The 14544-nt window shown below is 43.0% G+C and overlaps 1 protein-coding gene across 5 annotated transcripts in view; it reads left to right on the top strand.

Moving 5' to 3' along the window:
* Positions 1-14544, top strand: part of rapgef2b (Rap guanine nucleotide exchange factor 2b) — a 565137-nt gene that overhangs the window by 484536 nt on the left and 66057 nt on the right. For all 5 annotated transcript variants that reach the window (XM_067992588.1, XM_067992581.1, XM_067992606.1 and 2 more), the window contains one exon: positions 7428-7585. In XM_067992588.1, coding sequence (XP_067848689.1) covers positions 7428-7585 — 158 coding nt within the window. The remainder of the gene's footprint in view (positions 1-7427; positions 7586-14544) is intronic.

Below are 14544 nucleotides of genomic sequence, written 5' to 3'. Positions count from 1 at the left end.
ATTCAAACTTTGAGTATTCTTGTACACCTCTTGATGGCAGAAGGCATTGATATATTACTATAGATTAGCAGAGGGTCATCTTCACAAGTTTCATCAGGTAAAAGGATGGGATGGGATGTGACCTAAAATAAAGATTTTTTTTTATTTTCGGGATATGGGCGTCGCTGACAACGGCGACATTTTATTGCCTATTCCTAGTTGCCCTTGAAAAGGTGGTGGTGGGCCTTCTTGAACAAATGCAGTCTATGTTGTGAAGGTACTCCCACAGTGCTGTTAGGGAGTTCTAGGGTTTTGACTCAGCGATGATGAAGGAATGGCGATATATGTCCAAGTTGGGATGGTATGTGACTTGGAGGGGAACTTGGAGGTCATGGTGTTCCCATGCACCTGCTGTCCTTGTTCTTCTAGGTGGTGGAGGTCGCAGGTTTGGGAGGTGCTGCCGACAAAGCCATGGCAACGTGCTGCAGTGCATCCTGTAGATAGTACTCACTGCAGCTAAGGTATGCCAGTGGTGAATGGAGCGAATTTTTAAGCTGGTGGATGGAGTGCCGGTCAAGCAGACTGCTTTGTGCTGGATGGTGTTGTTGCTTCAAGTGTTGTTGCAGAGTACTCCATTGCACTTGAGACTTGTGCCTTGTAGTTGGTGGAGAGGCTTTGGGGAGTCAGGAGGTATGCCAGTCCCCACAGAATACCCAGCCTCTGACTTCCTATAGTAGCCACAGCAATTATGTCGCTGATCCAGTTGAGCTTCTGGTCAATGGTGACCTCCACGATGTTGATGGCGGGGGATTTGGCGATGGTAAGGCAATTGAATGTCATGGAGAGGTGGTTACGCTTTCTCTTGTTAGAGATGACCATTGCCTGGCACTTGTGTGGAACGAATGCTACATGCCACTTATCAGCCCAAGCCTGGATGTTGTCAAGGTCTTGCTGCATGTGGGCATAGACTGCTTCATTATCTGAGGATTTGCGAATTGAGCTGAACACTGCAATCGTCAGCCAACAGCCCCACTTCTGACCTTGTGATGGAGGGAAGGTCATTGATGAAGCAGCTGAAGATAGTTGGTCTTCGGATGCTGCCCTGAGGAACTCCCACAGCGATGTCCTGGGACTGAGATGATTGGCTTCCAACAACCATAACCATCTTCCTTTGTGCAAGGTATGACTCCAGCCACTGGAGAGTTTTGCCCCTCATCTCCATTGACTTCAGTTTTACTTGGGCTCCTTGGTGCCTCACTGGGCCGAATGCTGCCTTGATGTCAGGGGCAGTCACTCTCGCCTCGCCTCTAGAATTCAGCTCTTTTGTTCATGTTTGGACCAAGGCTATAATGAGGTTTGGAGGTCCTGGCGGAACCCAAACTGAGCATTGGTGAGCAGGAACCATGGAATTACTTTATAGATCGTTACTAGATTTTACAGGTGCATTGCAAGATTTTAAGCTTCTTGCGTTTCAAAATTGTTTAACCTGTTAAGTTTTCGACAACAGTGGAGATTTTCCTAAATTTCTTTTATTGTGAACCCTACATGAAGCTTCAAGGGCCAAATTACAGGGCCCTGCCAGAAATAGTAGCGGAGGTGAGGTAAATCAAGAAATAAGGATTAGGTGAAGATAAATTTGTGGCTTAACAACCTCTGGATAATAGAAATAGAAAGACTGAGGGAGTGTAGGATATAAGGAGTTCTACCATTAAACCTCCTCGCATTGATAGTTATTTTCCAAAAGGTTTGTTGTAATCTCAACTTAACCAAATAATAGGTGTATTTTAAAATGTAAATATCTCATTTAATAACTAACTAGCAAAATGCTATCTGATTGGACAGTTCAAATTCAAGGTAAAGGGTTCCGACATGCTGGTTAATGTAGAAGGGATAAGATTTCATTGTTGTTAACTAAAGTTAACAGATAAAAACAAATGGACATTATCCCTCAAAAGTTTTAGTAAACAGATTTTTTAACATCAGTTTTCCTTTCCTCGCTTCTTTTCCACTACCATTGATGTCATCACAGAGTTTTAATGTTTCAGTACTGTAACTTTCCCAAGCGGCTGTAACGTTGCCATACCTTTGGCATTGATGTCACACGTTTGCAGCTCACCTGTGGCAAGAGTGCAGTAAAATGCTCCCAACACAAAGCCTTATGAGTGTGTGATTGGTAATCTTCAAGAAGTGCTCTTTGATTTTTGTTGCACTGCATAACTGTTGCCAATGCAAAACCTGAATGTTATTTTTCTTCATAGGAACAGGAGTAGGCCATTTAGCCCCTCGAGCCTGTTCCGCCATTCAATGAGATCATGGCTGATCTGTGACCTAACTCCATAGCCTTAGTCCCATATCCCTTCATACTTTTAGTTAACAAAAATCTTATCAATCTCAGATTTAAAAATAACAATTGAGCTAGCATCAACAGCCATTTGCAGAAGAGAGTTCCAAACTTCTCCCACCCTTTCCGTGTAGAAGTGTTTTCTAACTTCACTCCTGAAAGTCCTGGCTCTAATCTTTGGGCAATGTCCCCTAGTCCCCGACTCCCCAACTAGTGGAAATAGTTTCTCTCTATCTACCTTATCAATTCCCCTTGAAAACTTCAATCAAATCAACCCTTAATCTTCTAACTTCCAGGGAGTACAACCCGAGTTTGTATAATCTTGCCTCGTAATTTAACCCTTGGAGTCCAAGTATCATTCCAGTAATTCTACGTTGCACTCCCTCCAAGGCCAATATATCCTTCCTAAGGTGCGGTGCCCAGAACTGAACACAGCACTCCAGGGCTTTGTATAGCTGTAGCATAACTTCCACCCTCTTGTATTCTAGTCCTCTAGATATAAAGGCCAGCTTCCCATTAGTCTTTTTGATTATTTTCTGTACCTGTCCATGACATTTTAATGATCTATGTACATGGACCCCTAAGTCTCTTTGGACCTTCAACAGTTTCGAGCTTTTCAACATTTAGAAAGTACTCTGGTCTATCCTTTTTAGGTCCAAAATGGATGACCTCACACTTGCCTACATTGAAATCCATTTGCCACAGTTTTACCCGTTCACTTAGTCTATTAATATCTCTCTGTAATTTTATGCTTCCATCTACACTGCTTACTATGCTGCCTATCTTTGTGTCATCGGCAAACTTGGATATGTGGTTCCCTATTCCGTCATCTAAGTCGTTAATAAATACAGTGAATAGTTGAGGCCCCAACACAGATCCCGATGGGTCACCACTCGCCACATCCTGCCAATTTGAGTACCTGCCCATTATCTCTACTCTTTGTCTCCTACCACTCAGCCAATTTCCTAACCAGGTCAACAATTTGCCCTCAATTCCATGAGCTTCAACTTTAGCTAACAGTCTCTTATGAGGGACTTTATCGAATGCCTTCTGTAAGTCCATATAAACAACATCCATAGACATTCCCCTGTCCACTACTTTAGTCACCTCTTCAAGCAATTCAGTTAGGTTCGTCAGGCATGACCTACCCATTACAAATCCATGCTGGCTCTCTCTGATCAGCTGATTCAAAATTCTTTTTTAAAATTGAGATGACCTACTAACTAAATCATATTCTCAGAAATTAAATGTTTCAAAGCGACATGTTCCATGATTTTGTTAGCAGATCATTAATTATGGACAAAAACTGGCATTTCCTTGTTTTTTTTTTACTGAAAGGAATTTTGAGCCCCTTGGTATTTTGTCTATACATATCACATTTACATGGCTTAATTTTGCTTGGGTATTTCTGTCCATATTCTGCCTGGAGCTGGCACAACTAATGCTCAGCAGTAATTTAAAGCCTACTTATTTGATTTATATGATTTTAAAAATGCATTTCTTATAAATTACTTCATACCAGGTTTAAAAATAAAGGTGGTTCTCATAGCAGTGATGAAGATGAAGGTGTACATATATCTGGGTTTGTGATCATATTTAATGTAATGATTAATGTGGCTTCTTTTTGCAAAAGCTGATTTCATTCTTGGAGTGTATATGTATTCTAAATTTTATGTTTCTTTATACTAATGTTGAAAATGTTCTCATTTCCCAGTTCATGTTTTTCTCTGCAAATCTTGTTAATGACATAAAAGGTCTTGTCTTTCTGATGGTAAACGTATTTGTTTCACTTTCTTTTACTCTGCAAATCCCTGTTCAGGGGACTATATGGGTGAGATTTCAACCACTGGTTTGAAATAACTCTATTTCACTTCACTCATAGCAGAAAGCGGAGTCTGTCTTTTCTGTAAATGGCATCCCATCCTTTATGTCTACAGGATTACAGGCGTAGTATGCGTTTTCAGTAACTTGTGGGTGTATTGATTTAATCACACCATATGTTAAATGGGCCTTATCCTAATAAAGCTAACTGTTCATGTTTTAATATTTCATTTTCATGGCTGAGTTGTCATGACTAACCTGTTGATTTTAAAAAGTGAGTTTGAGTCAAAATTGAAAATTTGAGTTTTCCGTCAATAATTTTTGTCTTTGTTTAGTTTTAAGGAACTTATAGTTAAATTTGTTGTAAAACATTATAAGTTGATTGTACTTTTATATTTATTTTGAAATGGATCTAAACCATTCACTACTGATCAGACTTTACTGTCCCCAATATTTTTAAAATTTCATGTATTTTAGTAATTTAATTAAATAATTGCAGAATCATAAAAAGTTTACAGCATGGAAGGAGGCCATTTGGCCCATCGAATCCGCACCGGCTCTATGCAGGAGCAATCCAGCTAGTCCCACTCCCCCGCCCTATTCTCTAGATTCAGGAACGGTCCCTCTAGATTGGAAAATTGCACATGTCACTCTGCTTTTTAAGAAAGGAGAGAAAGTGAAACCGGGGAATTATAGACCAGTTAGCCTAACATCTGTTGTAGGGAAAATGCTGGAGTCTATAATTAAGGATAGGGTGACTGAACACCTCGAGAATTTTCAGTTAATCAGAGAGAGCCAGCGTGGATTTGTGAAAGGTAGGTCGTGCCTGACAAACCTGATTGAATTTTTTGAAGAGGTGTCTAAAGCAGTGGACAGAGGAATGTCAATGGATGTTATTTATATGGACTTCCAGAAGGCATTTGATAAGGTCCCACATAAGAGACTGTTATCTAAGTTAGAAGCCTATGAAATCGAGGGAAAAGTACATACTTGGTTAGGAAATTGGCTGAGCGAAAGGTGACAGAGAGTAGGGATAATGGGTAAGTATTCACATTGGCAGGATGTGACTAGTGGAGTCCCGCAGGGATCTGTCTTGGGGCCTCAATTATTCACAATATTTATTAACGACTTAGATGAAGGCATAGTAAGTCTCATATCTAAGTTTGCCGATGACACAAAGATTGGTGGCATTGTAAGCAGTGTAGATGAAAACATAAAATTACAAAGGGATATTGATAGATTAGGTGAATGGGCAAAATTGTGGCAAATGGAATTCAGTGTAGGCAAATGTAAGGTCATCCACTTTGGATCAAAAAAGGATAGAACAGGGTACTTTCTAAATGGTAAAAAGTTAAAAACTGTGGATGTCCAAAGGGACTTCGGGGTTCAGGTACATAGATCATTGAAGTGTCATGAACAGGTGCAGAAAATAATCAATAAGGCTAATGGAATGCTGGCCTTTATATCTAGAAGACTGGAGTACAAGGGGGCAGAAGTTATGCTGCAGCTATACAAAACCCTGGTTAGACCACACCTGGAGTACTGTGAGCAGTTCTGGGCACCGAACCTTCGGAAGGACATATTGGCCTTGGAGGGAGTGCAGCGTAGGTTTACTAGAAAGATACCCGGACTTCAAGGGTTAAGTTACGAGGAGAGATTACACAAATTGGGGTTGTATTCTCTGGAGTTTAGAAGGTTAAGGGGTGATCTGATCGAAGTTTATAAGATATTAAGGGGAACAGATAGGGTAGATAGGGAGAAACTATTTCCGCTGGTTGGGGATTTTAGGAGTAGGGGGCACAGTCTAAAAATTTGAGCCAGACCTTTCAGGAGCGAGATTACAGAACATTTCTACACACAAAGGGTGGTAGAAGTTTGGAAATCTCTTCTGCAAACGGCAATTGATACTAGCTCAATTGCTAAATTTAAATCTGAGATAGATAGCTTTTTGGCAACCAAAGGTATTAAGGGATATGGGCCAAAGACAGGAATATGGAGTTAGATCACAGATCAGCCATGATCTTACCAAATGGTGGAGCAGGCACGAGGGGCTGAATGGCCTACCCCTGTTCCTATATTCCTATGTTCCTATTTGCTATATTTGTGTTAAACATTAGAGCTGAGGTTTTCATTTTTTAAACTGTGTTTCCTTTGAAGATTTACTTTGGAAAATATGTACTTGTATTGACCTAGGAATTTAAAAAAAATACAATTTAACTATAGACACAAAGGGGGAGATCGACACTGGAACTTAAAGAAAGTTGCCATATGTGCTTTAGATTGCTGATGTTGTGGATGTACCAATGTAGGTAAAAGTAATGAATATAATGCTAGTAATGACTTTGCAAGTATGATTTAAAAGTTGTACAAATGTAAGGAGTCGTACAACACCAGGTTATAGTGCAACAGCTTTATTGCTCCGAAAGCTTGTGATTTCAAATAAAGCTGTTGGACTATAACCTGGTGTTGTACGACTCCTTACATTTGTCCACCCCAGTCCATCACCGACATCTCCACATTAAAAGTTGTAGGAAGCCGAAAGTGCAGAAGAAGTAGAATCAGACATGCCTGCCATAAAAAATGTAAACAAAGCACAGGGGTTCATTTCTAGAGGAATAGAATTCAAAAGCAGAGAAGTTATGTAAAACTTATATAGAACCTTGGTTAGACCACACTTGGAGTACTGTGCACAGTTCTGGTCTCAATTTCCAAACAGGATATAAAGGCATTGGAGAAGTTGCAAAAAAGATTTAGAAGGATGATACTAGAACTGAGAGGTTATAACCATCAGGAAAGACTGAACAGGCTGGAGCTCTTTTCTCTAGAAAAGAAAAGGCTGAGAGGTTACCTGATGGAGGTCTTTAATATTATGAAGCGGTTTAATAGGGTAGATGTAGAGAAGATGTTTCCACTTGTGGGGAAGTCCAAAACTAGGGGCCATAACTATAAGATAGTCACTAATAAATTCAATAAGGAATTCAGGAGAAACTTCTTTACTCAGGGAGTGGTTAGAATGTGGAACTTGCTACTACATGGAGTAGTTGATGTGAGCTAGATAAGTACATGAGGGAGAAAGCAATATGTTGATAGGCAGAAATAAAGTAAGGTGGGAAAAAGCTCATGTAGAGCTTAAACACCTGCATTGACCTGTTGGGCTGAATGGCCTGTTTCTGTGCTGTTAATACTATGTAATACACTATGTGATATGTTCTTTTACAGCAGAATGGTGGTTTAAGATTCGCAACATTAATCCAATATTTACTTGTGTTCTTTTTGCTTCTTGCAGTGATATTGGTATTGGTCAGTCCCAGGACGACAGCATAGTAGGGTTGAAGCAATCTAGACATATTGCACCTGCACTGCCTGTAAGTGGCACCTTATCGTCCAGTAATCCTGACCTGTTGCAGTCTCACCATCGCATTCTTGATTTTAACACCACACCAGGTGAGTGTTAGTATAACTCCAAAATGAGATTAATTTGTTGTTTCAGTTTGATAGCCATTCCATATGCATTCTTTCATGTTTCTATGAGGGGGAAGAAACCTCGTTCTCACTAAGTTTATTCTATGTGGTACACAGAAAGTTATTTTGAATCAATGGTTATAAATTGTTGGCTAAGTACAGCAAATTCACTCTTGGTTTAATATTGCAATTAATTTTTTTTTAATACTCCCTTACTATAACAAATTGGGTATTAGATAATATGATTGTCACCTTTTATCTGTAGGGGAAAAAATCCCCGTGGGAGGTCAGTTAGAATCTAAACGCTAATGAAAGAAGTGAGGCTCCACATGAACCCAGATGGTTATTTCAATTATTAATGTCATTATTCCAGTGCTTTTGACACTGCCCACCAGTAAATTATTATTCAATTCGCAAAAAAAAGAGATTAATAGCCTTGAGACAAAAAAAAATTTACTAGTAAGTACATCAGAGATACAGATTTAGAGTAACTCTGTAAACTTTGATTTTACCAAATCGTGATATTGCCGCAGGTTAGAATGTTGTGTTTTCACTTCTGCATTTTTGCATCCAGTGTAGACTGACGGGATTAGAATTATCTCTGTTGCCTGTATAGAGTTTAAGTGTTTGATCTCTCCTAGGCTATGCTTCGTGGCTGCAAATCGGCAGCACAAAACTGCCAAACTAAGGTCACTAAATTGGAGAAGTATAAGTTGTACCTGAAATAGAAAAACTCTCACTGGTGCAGTAGAGGGTATTCCCCTGAATATGGTTACAACATATTTGGGGTCGATTTCTTTTTCGCTATTTGTAGTAAAATCATAACTGCATTCTTTATACTCTTGTTTACAATTTCACAAATAGTGAAGAGAGGAAATCTTGCCCTAATGTTGGAGTACAACAGAAGGATGTTTATTGTATATCTAGCGCATGCTGTATCTTTGCAAAGATTGCTGAATGCTGAATTATTTATTCCCTAGTAATCCGATTTCTCACCTTAATGAGCACCAAAAATTTAAAAATCTATTTAGAAGGTTGATGCTAGCTTTTGAATAACTCACCATAATTTTATATGCTTTCGACCTGTTAAATTGAAGAATATATAAATTATTAATTCTACGTACTAATGAACAAAATTGCTCCCAGACCATGGTGAGCAGCGTTTGATGTGACCTTGATAAATAGTCTTTTACTGGGTGGGACGTTAGCACACAGACTAGACGTTCAAGATCTCCATAGACAATCTCCATGCTCTCAATACACCCACATCACAATATATAGTCATGATGTGGAGATGCCGGTGATGGACTGGGGTTGACAATTGTAAACAATTTTACAACACCAAGTTATAGTCCAGCAATTTTATTTTAAATTCACAAGCTTTCGGAGATTTTCTCCTTCCTCAGGCAAATGTTTCAAGATCTTGAAACATTTGCCTGAGGAAGGAGAAAATCTCCGAAAGCTTGTGAATTTAAAATAAAATTGCTGGACTATAACTTGGTGTTGTAAAATTGTTTACAATATATAGTCATGTTCTGGAAATAACCCATTTTCCGTAAAAGTAGATACATTTGTTGCATTTAGTTCAGAAATCCCTTTTATGGGCTATCCTACTAGATAAGAACATTCTGTTTATTACAAAAACACAACGACGCAGTGACATCACCATGTATTTCTTCCACTTTTGTAGTGTGACTAGTGGCCTGCTATAATATAATAAAAAAAACCTTCATGCCATTGCTCTGTGGAAACAAAACCCTGATTCTAGAGTTTGATCAAGGATGTTAAAAAATAATATAGAGTGGAGTAAGTTAGAAGTAATTTTCAAAGTAATTAAAGCAGTTACTAGTCTCAGTAATGATGAATACTATATTGATGGGGCATTGAAGTGTACCAAGTCTTTATATATCTCACCTTTGAACATAAATTTAAATAAAATCACTGTTGATATTGAATGATTTTTAATCTTGAAACAAAAATATAATCGAGTGTCACTTATCTGTATATTGAATTACCACGTGTTCAATTATACGCATAGCATGCCTTCCTGACAGCCCGTTCCTTGCCAGAGCTGTAAACATCTCACTTCTGACAAAAACTATGCCTCGCACTCTTGACTTGTGATCAATGTACTGTATAGCAAGCAAATTTTATGTTTTCACTTTTCCTCAATTGAATTTCATGAACACTGTGAATAACCCTGATAATCGCTACCTCTGCCATGCCAATTACTGCTTCTGCTGTTTTCAATCTACAATTTCTTGTGCAGCTTACAAGCCCAAACCTCAAAACTGAGCCTGTTGCTGCTCCATGTAGCTGATTACCCTGGCTGCTCTGCTGACTGTATTAGTATGTATGATTGGGGGGGAAGAAGCAGCAATATGACTGAAGGCTATTGGCAGAGTATATTTGGGGTGTTTGTTGTGTTTGAAGTAGTAAGAGCCTGTTCTATTGAAGCTGCTAATGGACTGTCATCCATCTGCACATAAGAACATAAGAAATAGGAGCAGGGTATGAGAATGAGAGTATAAGAACTAACATAAAAGGGAATCCAAAAGTCTTCTACAGGCATATAAATAGTAAACGGGTAGTAAGAGGAGGGGTGGGGCTGATTATGGACCAAAAAGGAGACCTACCCATGGAGGCAGAGGGCAAGCTGAGGTACTAAATGAGTACTTTGCATCTGTCTTTACCAAGGAAGAAGATGCTGCCGAAACCACAGTAAAAGAGGACGTAGTTGAGATACTGGATGGGCTAAAAATTGATAAAGAGGAGGTACTAGAAAGGTTGGCTGTACTTAAAGTAGATAAGTCACCCGGTCCAGATGGGATGCATCCTAGGTTACTGAGGGAAGAAAGGATGGAAATTGCGGAGGTGCTGGCCATAATCTTCCAATCATCCTTAGATACGGGAGTGATGCCAGAGGACTGGAGAATTGCAAATGTTACACCCTTGTTCAAAAAAGGGTGTAAGGATAAACCCGGCAACTACAGGCCAGTCAGTTTAACCTCGGTAACAGAGAGGATTAATGAGGGCAGTGTGGTTGATGTGTATATGGACGTCCAAAAGGCGTTTGATAAAGTGCCAAATAATAGGCTTGTCAGCAAAGTTAAAGCCCATGGAATAAAAGGGTGCGTGGCAGCATGGATACAAAATTGGCTAAGTGACAGGAAACAGAGCGTAGTGGTAAACGGTTGTTTTTCGGACTGGAGGAATGTATACAGCAGTGTATCCCAGGGGTCGGTACTAGGACCACCACTGCTTTTCATGATATATATTAATGACTTAGACTTGGGTCTCCAGGGCACAATTTCAAAATTTGCAGATGACACGAAACTTAGAAGTGTAGTGAACAGTGAGGAGGATAGTGATAGACTTCAAGAGGACATGGACAGGCTAGTGGAATGGGCGGACACGTGGCAGATGAAATCTAACTTAGAGAAGTGTGAAGTGATACATTTTGGTAGGAAGAACAAGGAGAGGCAACATAAACTAAATGGTACAATTCTAAAGGGGGTGCAGGAACAGAGAGATTTGGGGGCATATGTGCACAATTCGTTGAAGGTGGCAGGGCAGGTTGAGAAAGTGGTTAAAAAAGCATACGGGATCCTGGGCTTTATAAATAGAGGCATAGGGCTCGAAATTAGCAGGGTGGCGGGTTCTCAGCGAGGGGTCGACTGGGTGTGTGGGTAACGCGCCCGGTGAAATCAGTGTGCTCTGCACGCAATCGCAGGCTAATTGGAGCCACTTACCTTTGCTTCCGGGTTTCCCGCTGGTAAGCTGCGCGGCGGCGGACTGTGCCTGCGCAGTAAGTTCTGTCAGCTGGAGGAGCCCTATTTAAAGGGGCAGTCCACCTATGCTCCTCCTGCAGCAAACAACCAATGCTGAACCATGGAGCAGGCCAGAGGAAGGCTGCCCCAAGATTTTCGGACTCCTCACTCCAGCTGCTGCTGGATGGGGTGAGGAGGAGGAGGGAAATCTTTTTTCCGTCTGATGGGAGGAAGTGCCCTCCCTCCACCATGAAGAAGGCCTGGCTGGAGGTAGCCGAGGAGGTCACCAGCTGCAGCAATGTGCCACGAACCTGGGTCCAGTGCAGGAAGAGATTTAATGACCTAACCAGGTCAGGCAAAGTGAGTATACTTACGCATTCTCCCAGATTCCATCTTCCATATCACCTCCACCACCACACAACCCCTTCTGCACTGCCACCACAACGCTCTCGCATCACTCCTCACATCCACTCAACTATCATCCTCACCTTGCCTGCACGTACTCACCGCCCCTGTCCCCATTCGAACACTACCACCCAACCCAATCCTCATGACTATGTTGCACACGCACAGTCCCATGCATCTCCCTCACGCTCAACCCCACCCACACCATGCATGCAGTGGCTCACCATGCAACCATCACTCAATCACGCCTCTGTGTTTTGCCTTGATAGGAGAAGAGATGCCAGAACTCTCGGGAGAGGGCACGGACCGGAGGGGGCCTGCCACACCAGGTGGTCCTAACGGACGCGGAGCAGCAGGCATTGGACATCACCCGCACGCTGGAGTGCCTGTCCATGGCGGATGCCGAGGCTCGGATTGCATAAGCGGCCGGTGACAGAAAGCTACAGAAAGCTAACACTCAGCACTCATGATAGCGAATGATCTTAGCATCACTTGGCATCTGCAGCACCTCAACATCTGTCCACATGCCTAATATTGCTTTCTGTTCTCTTGCAGGGCCGTCCGCGAGCGCCGTGACCGTGGAGGGCGATTCCTCAGAGGACCTGCCGGCCTCTCAGGGTCCATCATCACATCTGAGCCATGCATCCACCAGCGCAGATACACACACCTCGGTGGGTCCCCGTCCTCACTTAGTTGGGCTTGCACATGGTGAGTCACCACATACATGTGATCACGAGCAGACCCTGGTGGCAGGGGCAGCCATGAAGAGTCCGCGCTGGTGGGAGCACTCTTCTCCAGGCTCTGCTCAGCTGGACCCAGATACTGAACCCTGGGGGCCAGCCGTGAAAAGGAGAGTCATCGAGGGGCAGCAGCACATTGCCGAGGCGCTAGAACAGGTGCGACGCGCACTCTCCACAATCGCGCAGAGGATGGAGGAGTCCAACTCCTGCATGAGGGGAATGGTGGCACAGGTACAGGAGGGTATCTCCGAGATAGTGTCAGAGGGATGTGAAGGCATATCTAAGATAGTGTCGCGGGTAGGCGCGGGAATGTCTGCGGTGGAGGAAAGGCTAGCCTCCCTCGAGCGTCGAGCACGGCTCAACAATGAGTCCGTTCAGGCCCTGACAACGGCCGTTCGGATTCAGGGTGAGCAACATTCTGCCACCTTGAACAGGCTGACAGATAATTTACAAGTGGCCTTCCAAGGCCTCACACAAGTCCTCCAAACTGCCGTCTAGCAGGGTGGAAGGAGTGACGTGGGCCTGGGCCACGAGAGGGATGATGGTGAAAGGGGACATGGAAGTGGGGACGCCACTCAAAGCGCTCCCACGTCTCACCCGTTGCCCCCCTCTCAACCAGTACCCGCAATGCTGCCCCTCTCCAGGTGGCCGATTCTGCCTCTGCACAGGTGCAGGTGGTGTAGTCTTTGGAGGGGCCCTCATGAGCACCGAAACCCAGAGGTAGCACCATGTAGGGGTTCCCGGAAACGCAAGGCGAAGGTTTTGTGAGCACAAAGGGAACGCACAAGGGTGTCTGAAGATTTGTCATGTTTTTTATTTATATTTGTTTTATTTCACATGCACAATAAATCTTATTATCACCACTACTGCCACGTCTTGCCCATTCTTGACTAGCTTGTGGAATAGGTCCCTTTCATGGGGTTCACCATGAACACGCACACTTGATGCCACCCATTGTGTCACTACAGAGTGGGTGTAGGTGTATTTGCAGGGCTCTTTTGTGCAAACGACTGAGAAACGTCAGCAATGTCCCCGGTGGCACCCTGGAAGGATGCGGTGGAGAAGTTGTTGAGGGCAGTGGTGACTTTGACAGCGACAGGTAAGAAGATGGTGCTCGGGCCAGCCGGGAGCAGCTCGGCATGAAGGAGGCTGCAGATGTCCACGACTACATGTTGAGTGACTCTGAGCCTTCATGTGCACTGCTGCTCAGAGAGGTCCAGGAAGCTGAGCCTCGGTCTCTAGACTCTGGGGTGAGGGTAGTGCCCTCTGTGATGCATCTCTCTCTGCGGTTGCCCTCCCTCCTGCTATACAGGTGGATGTGTCACAGCACTGTGTTGTGGGGCTCCACGAGTCAGAGGTGGCCAGCGAGGCTGGTGATGCTGTTCGCCCTCCGAGGAGGTCATGACTGCAGCTACGGCGGCCCCCATCCAGAAGTTTGAGGGGGTCCGCAAGGTAGGTAAATGTGTCTGGACACTGGGGTAAGTATGGAAGTTTGTGAATTTTATTGTTAGGAGGTGGGTGGTGGAGGCCAAACTTTGTCCAAAGTGACAGAGTGGCCTCTTGCAATGAGTGAGGGTCTCCAATTCTGAGCACCGCACTTTGGAAGGATGTGAAGGCCTTAAAAGGATTTACTAGAATCTTCCAGGGACGAAGGAATTCAGTTTCGTGGATAGACTGGAGAAGCTGGGGTTGTTCGCCTTAGAGCAGAGAAGTTGAGAGGAGATTTGATAGAGATGTTCAAAATCATGAGGGATCTAGTCAGAGTCGATAGGAGAAACTGTTACCACTGGCGGAAGGGTCAAGTACCAGAGAACACAGATTTAAGGTGATTGGCAAAAGAACCAAAGGCGACATGAGAAAAAACATTTTTACACAGTGAGTGGTTAGGATCTGGAATGCACTGCCCGAGGGGGTGGTGGAGGCAGATTCAATTATGGCCTTCAAAAGGGAACTGGATAAGTACTTGAAAGAAAAAAAATTGCAAGGCTACGGGGAAAGGGCGGGGGAGTGGGACTAGCTGGATTGC

This window comes from Heptranchias perlo, chromosome 1, assembly GCF_035084215.1.
Source record: "Heptranchias perlo isolate sHepPer1 chromosome 1, sHepPer1.hap1, whole genome shotgun sequence".
NCBI lineage: Eukaryota > Metazoa > Chordata > Chondrichthyes > Hexanchiformes > Hexanchidae > Heptranchias > Heptranchias perlo.
This window is presented reverse-complemented; position numbering and strand designations above follow the sequence as displayed.